Source organism: Cupressus sempervirens, chromosome 2 (assembly GCF_028749045.1).
Source record: "Cupressus sempervirens isolate cs-2001-9-10 chromosome 2, ASM2874904v1, whole genome shotgun sequence".
NCBI lineage: Eukaryota > Viridiplantae > Streptophyta > Pinopsida > Cupressales > Cupressaceae > Cupressus > Cupressus sempervirens.
Genome location: NC_143119.1, coordinates 392410095 through 392417499, shown reverse-complemented (window position 1 = coordinate 392417499; position 7405 = coordinate 392410095). Strand labels below are relative to the sequence as shown.

General features: G+C 33.0%; 1 protein-coding gene across 1 annotated transcript; it reads left to right on the top strand.

The window, feature by feature from the left end:
• Positions 1-1397: 1397 nt before the first annotated feature.
• On the top strand, positions 1398-7072 carry LOC149572781 (protein DETOXIFICATION 16-like). The gene is made up of 10 exons (XM_089815880.1): positions 1398-1455; positions 1534-1844; positions 3281-3825; positions 4076-4162; positions 4274-4330; positions 4475-4713; positions 4840-4958; positions 5771-5857; positions 6783-6848; positions 7049-7072. The coding sequence occupies exons 1-10, from the start codon at positions 1398-1400 to the stop codon at positions 7070-7072; spliced, it is 1593 nt and encodes a 530-aa protein (XP_089672006.1).
• Positions 7073-7405: the final 333 nt, after the last annotated feature.

The following is a 7405-nucleotide window of genomic DNA, read 5'->3' as shown; positions in this document are numbered from 1 at the left end:
TATTTGAGATTTTATTTGTACTTCTTTTATATTTTAATTTATTTCATTTCAATTCTTTTTTTTAAAATTAGATTTTATTTTCATATATTAATATTACTTATTAAATTATCTTCTAGAAGAGGGGGGCTTTTTGGATTTCACCATATATAATAATGAGCTTCGTCATTGCTATAGAAGTAGGGATTTCCTAATGCCACGAAGAGTAAACTTGTCTAGTGATCATACCACTTTGTAAGAAAATAAATCAATGTGAAACTATGTACCCTTTAATGATTTGACCCATTTGTTTAAATAGTTTTACCAAATTATTATATTATTTTTCTGTGTTATATTTCCACGTGGGCATTATGAGAAACAAGGGTAAGAGAATCAAGGAGGAGGTTCTCTAAAGACTAACTAGGGATAGACATCCTTTGGAGGGTGATTTGATTTTGTAATGTTATTGACCTTGATAATTTGTACTAAGCTTTAATATAGTAATTCATGGTATGATTTAATCTATTTTATTCAGATCACTTTTAGAAATCTCTTGTATACTTAGCTTGTTTTGTTTTAAAACTGACACAAGACTAAAAGAAAGATATGACATTAATTTTTATTTGTCTAATAGTTCATATGAATTATATAAATTGAATAGCTTTGATTATATAATGGTTACATTAATTCTTAATAATTGTGTGATAGTTCATATGAATTATATAAATTTAATGAGCATTAATTTTTAGACCCACAATACAATGTTGACCAAATATACAATTAATCTACTCAGTTATAATGTAGTTCATAAAGATGTGACTTCAAACTTATTATATTCAATTTAGGGTATGTTTGGTTTCGGGAATATAAAAATTGGAATAGAAATACCTATTTTGGAATACTTATTCTCGAATAAAAAATGGGGTTATGTATTCCTATTCTTATTTGGTTCACCTAGAATTTGATGCAGAATTCACAAACTCAAAAATTTAGATTTTTTAAGAATACGTATTTCAATTCCACCTATTTAGGTTGAATAAAAATGCTCATTTTTGGGTCAAAATTAGAATACGTATTCCAATTTTATTCCTATTCTAATTCCGATTTGGTGTACCCAAACAAAAAATTTCGAAATTTTAAGAATATACATATGCCTATTCGACTTATAACCCTGTTGCTAAATAGACACTAGTAAAAAAAATGATGACCACCATTCCAAAAACATATTCTATATTCTATGGTCAAATTGACTGATGAAGATTAAAAGATGAGGGTTAATCTATGGAGTTCATCATTAATGTCACTACTTCGTGCTAAATCTTTTTAAAAAGGTACTGGCGAGAGAAAGTTTTAAAAACCTCAAGTTGGGGTGAATTTTAGAGGATACGGGTGCCCAAATGTTGTTTGTGAGTTAGAACTCCATGACGCCGAAACAGACAATGTCTGTGGTTACCACTACGTGTTGCCGAAACAGACAATGTAGTTTTTATTCTCCGTCTTCCATCTCTTTTCTACAGAGGCAATTCAATATTGATATTTCGTAAACATACAAACCAGCTTTTAAGTTGGTTGATCGTAGCTCTTCCATTCGATCACCCATGGAGAATGATGTGCTAGATACACTTCTTCCCGAGGAGGAAGCAGTTTTATTTGGGGATGAGGAAGATGAATGGAAGTGCAGTGCAGTTCTAGTATGGAAGGAAGTAAAGAAACAATGCTGGATAGCAGGGCCTATGATGGCAGTGAACTTGTTACAATTTAGCTTTTACGTTATGTCTGTAATGGTGGTTGGACATTTAGGGGAGCTTGCTCTCTCTAGTGCATCCATTGCTACTTCCTTTGCAAATTTATCTGGTCTCACTGTGCTGGTATAATTTTAAAAACTTGCTTTACTTTGGTTTGCATTTGTGGTAAGAGTTTATAGTTTGAATACTTTCCTGATATTAATATCCTCCTTAAATTCCTAGAAAGGTAAAAGCTTTAGATCTGTGTCTGAACTTTTTTCTTTTCAGGATGACGGTCACTCTTAAATGTTACACATTAAGAAAGAAATTAAGCTTAGAAAAATAAATTAACTTTAATTATTTAACACTTTTAACATTAAGTCTTAATATTTGATGTTTAAGAGATCCGCAGAATGACTGATGTCCTTACATGTTTGATTGCACTTAGTCGTCGTGTACATTATTCGATAGATCTTGAACGAGCAAATTGACTTTGCAAAGCGTAGAATCATAAGACATCAAACTAGTCTGTTATACAGATAAGCCATCCCCTGCAACCTATATTTTATATCTTTTTCAGTCCTACAACTGAACAAATATTTCATATTGATGCACTACTGAAGCGGGTTGCTTTGATAATAAGCTGTTCATTGGGCTCAATACTTTAACAAAGGTATTGAAAGGGTATTGCAAGTTGAGTTTGGGTAAATGGTTGACCGACCTGCTTGGCAATAGGGATGATTGGGTTTGAGTCTATGATTGCAAGTGAGCCAGTTCAATTCCAGTTAGATGAGTGAAAAAACCCAAATTACTACTTATTAATTATTGCACTTGACCTCCGAAATACTGTTTTGATTATGATGCATGATTATGATGCATTGTTGAAACTTAAAACATTATGTGCTTAATTTCTCTTATAAGATTCCAAGCACAGAATCAAATCATATAGTGGGTCATTTGGTGTTCTTGTGTGTAGATTGCACCTGAGGGATAAATATAAAGCCTATTTCTTTTTTCAATATCTTTTGCTGCATGTTTTGAGAAATCAATAATATCTATTAAATAATTTATTAAATTAACCTTCTTTTCAACCAGAGTTGCACAGCAGATACAACTATCGTTACTAATTTTGATCCTGTATGGGACCTTTGAACCTGAGCTCTTAAAAAGTTTTACAAAACAAAATCCGAACTTGATCTCTTAGATTCTCATTTGGTATTGGAACAAAAGTTATTTTGGGGTTGATAATCCCCTTTCATGAATGTAATCTTGCTTTAAAACGAAATGAATGAATCCAAACTAGTTTTTCATTTATTATCCTTTGTACTGAACAATAGTCAAGCTTTCCTTATTCGATGAATTTTTAAGAAGCGTTTTACGGAAACCTAATCTTCTGTCTGCATAAAGCCCACACTGAATCGACCCTAAATATAATTTAAGCAGTTATTATGGTTCACTCCTTTCTGGATATTTTAAAGTCTACAGTAACTATATTCAAAGAAGTGAAAACATAAATTTGTTTAAAGCAATGAATGCAATGTTGCATGGAATACAGACCGTTTTCTCTTGTGTCTGTACAGATGGGTATGGGAAGTACATTGGAGACCCTATGTGGACAGGCGTATGGGGCAAAGCAATACCATCAGCTAGGGATTCATGTCCAGAGAGCTTTGTTTGCCCTCTTTTGTGTGTGCCTACCACTTGCTGTGTTGTGGGCATACATGGGCAACATTCTAATTGCATTTGGGCAGGACCCTTTGATATCCTCTGAAGCAGGGAAATATGCCAGATGGATGATTCCTAGTCTGTTTGGTTATGCAGCTCTTCAACCCCTTGTCAAATTTCTCCTGGCACAAAGCATTGTCTTTCCCATGATGCTATGCTCTGCAATTACTTTGTGTTTGCATGCTCCCATGTGCTGGGTTCTGGTGTTTAAGAGTGGATTAGGAAACAAAGGGGCTGCCTTGGCAAACAGCATTTCCTACTGGGTCAACGTGGCACTTCTTCTACTATATATTAAGATTTCACCTGCATGCAAGAGGACCTGGACATCCTTTACATGGGAGGCTTTGCATGATATTAAACATTTTCTCAAGCTTGCTATTCCATCTGCAAGCATGATCTGGTATACTACTTTAATCTGTTAGCTACAAAATATGGTCCAGGTTATCTACATACTATTTCAAAGCATTTATGTGGTTAATATACTTCCTCTTATCCCTTCCCAATATTCAAATTTCATAGCATATGATGAACATTTTGTCAAATAGACCGGATCCATAAAATTAGAATATTTTTTAAAACTTATTTTGTATGGTAGACGTAATTAGAATGGTTTTTTAAACTTACTTTGTTAGTTTGTTGGCTATCAACAGCTTGCAATGTTGGTCCTTTGAAATACTTATTCTCTTGTCTGGTCGGTTGCCCAATCCAAAACTTGAGACATCAGTTCTTTCAGTCTGGTATGTATGTATAATGTGAGAATTCTACTTATGTATGATAAATGGATCTTAATTAGGGTATTTATTACAATCTGCTTCATTTTTATCTGAGCTAGTTTTGATGTATTGCAGCCTTAACACTTCTACTCTAGCATTTATGATTCCCTTTGGTTTTAGTGCTGCTGTAAGGTAAGTGCATTTTAATAGATAACTTGTAAATTTCTACTATTCCAGTTAGTCACTTAACCTAGTCAACTATGAATCGTTTAACCTTATCAAAGATATAATCAAAAATATTTTCAATCAAAAAAATTCACAATGTTTGCATTGTAGTACACGAGTTTCAAATGAACTGGGAGCTGGATGCTCGCATGCTGCCCGCTTAGCTGTGTATGTAGTGTTCTTTATAGCAATCACAGAGGCAATCATGATAGTATGTCTTCTATTCTCTATACGATATGTTTGGGGCTATGCTTACAGCAGTGAAAAGGAGGTTGTTGATTATATCTCAAGAATGATCCCATTGTTAGCAGCCTCGTCATTTTTGGATGGAATCCAATGTATTCTTTCAGGTTCAATGTACCCTTTATAGTCAGATTTGGAACTACAAACATAGCCATTTTGAAATCATTATATCATAATACTTTCTTCTTTCGGTAGATGAAATGGTTGATTGGAAATAATATTTCTGATTTCAGGCATTGCTAGAGGATGTGGGTGGCAAAAAGTGGGTGCTTATGTTAATCTTGGGGCATACTACATGGTTGGCATTCCGATAGCTTTCTTTTTGGGCTTTGCACTCCATATTGGTGGCAAGGTCAGTTACCCTTTCCTCGCCGATTTGATTTACAAAACTCTGAAATTTATGTTTTCAATAGTTTAGAAATAGATAAAAGTTCAGAAAAACAATAAAGTTTATCTTACCTATTAGAGTCAGAGTCAGCTACCTTTTCCCGAATGATTTGATTTACAAAGCTCTGAATTTATGTTTTCAATGGTTTAGAAATAGATGAGAACTTCAGAAAAATAATAAAGTTTGCCTTACCTGTTAGAGTTAAGACTTTTGACAGATGAATTCTAATCCAGAAAATAGAACTCTTATTAAAATTATTACTGTAATGTTCAACTGGCTAGACCATTTCCATCAGCAGAATGGAAATGTAAGTTATTTTCCTTGTCATAAGGCATGCTATGAAGCAGCCATATGTAAAGGTGAGGTAGATAATCTGTTCATTTAGAAATTGTTAATTCAACATAGGATGCCAGAAATTAGAAATTTTTAATCATAAATTTCTAGGAGCTGAGTGTAGGCATAAAGCTAACTTCATATTAGTAACTATATCTCATTCTCCAGATTTTCTTTGCTACATAGTTGTAGACTATTCGACTGAATCCTAAGTGCTATTTCCTATCACAAGCTTCTTTTGGCTATATTTTAACATATAAAAACATAAAGCAATTGCGAAAAATAAACTCAAAAGAAACTTGTTCAAAACTTTCCTAATAGAGAAAGCACACAACTACCTGTGGGCAGCAGGGAAAATGATGGTGTTTACAAATAAAGGAAGAGAATATCACATTTTTACATTTCAATTTGTTGCTTATGCCAAATTTTCATGTATGTTCCAGGGACTCTGGCTTGGAATTATCTGTGGCCTTTCTGTACAATCAATTTTACTATTCCTAGTTACAACATGTATAGACTGGGAACAAGAAGTAAGTAGCTCCATTTTCACTAATCTAAAGAGTTGATTTATAACTGCAGCATTTTTTGTTTTTATGAGAAAAAAAGACATGAATCGCGTCCATTTCTCTGTACTTAATTATGATGCATAGGACTCAATAGTATTATCTAAATGCAAATTATAAATGAAGCCAAGGAATATCAATGACAAACAGCAGCCTGTAATATATATTATTTTTGTCACTGATATCACGAACATAGATGCTTGCTTTGAATCTAGCTGACTATTATCTGCAATACACAAGAATGAATATCAAAGGCAAATAGCAAAATGTGATGAATCTTATTTATATCAGACTAATCTCAAATTTCATTTGGGGTTGAAGTTTATCTATATGATTTAACCATTTTGATCTGATGCACATTACATGTGCCATAGTTTGCAAACTCTGCAAGTACTCTCAGAGTTGCTGTACTCTAATTTTTATTATTAGGCAAGTACTCTCAAGTTTAACTCTCGCATATTTCTAGATGCTAAAAAATGTAGGTAAAAATGTCGATGGTGGATAAAATGCATTTTTCACATGATGTTAGTGCTATAAAACTACGCATTTTATCTATTGAGATGTCAATTTCTAATTTAATACATTTTGTAATTGAACTCTACAAGAAATATATGTTTCTTTAAGAGATTTTAAATTATAGTACTTTCTGAGTTGGCAAACATATGTGAAGTGTTTGACGGGTTGAAAATTTTAGACTTGCTGAGTACACTCTAAGACCAAGTCTCATTTCCACATGCACATAGCATCTAGACCAACGAAGTTTTCTCTCTGTTATTAAATCCACTATGATTTGGCATTGAAAATAACTGAATGCTTAGAATATCATCCATGGATATAAAACTACACCAACTATATTTTTTACTCACATGAACATTGGTTGTATTATGGATAGGCACGAAACGCAAGAGACAGAGTATATGCATCATCATTACCCACAGTTCCTGATGATACATTAAAGGTATGAACTTTTTATTCTTCAAGAGAAGGCTGATTTTGGGGAAATTCTTAATTAAATTCGGTGAAATAAAAGACATGGCAAAAAGCATCTAGAGCAAAATGTTTTTCTGTTTCTAAGCTGATGTAATACTAGAAAAAACAATTGCAGCACTGTTACAGAATACCCTTAACTTATTGTCATGGATATCTGTCATCAAACAGGATGATAAAAATTATAAACCGTGATAAGTTCTGCAAACAATCTTCAAGCTCTTGAACGAGTAGTGTTGATTTATAGAGCTGGAAAGAGTGGTATCATTTCTGGAGATTGATCACTTGCACATGAATAGCAAGTACTTTTTTTGGGTATTTCCACGTGAATAGCAAGTACTTTTTTCTGTGTAGTAAGAAAAACTATCTCAGTTTGCTTCTTAAATAATATCAAATTCAAATCAATGTTCACAAGAACAATGTAATTCTTCTCTAATGTGTTGTGCATCATTAGTTTTCTTGAGAATCTATTGTAATGTCTCAGGAGTTTTTGTTCAGTGTTATTGTTCCGTTACTCGTTTTACTGAT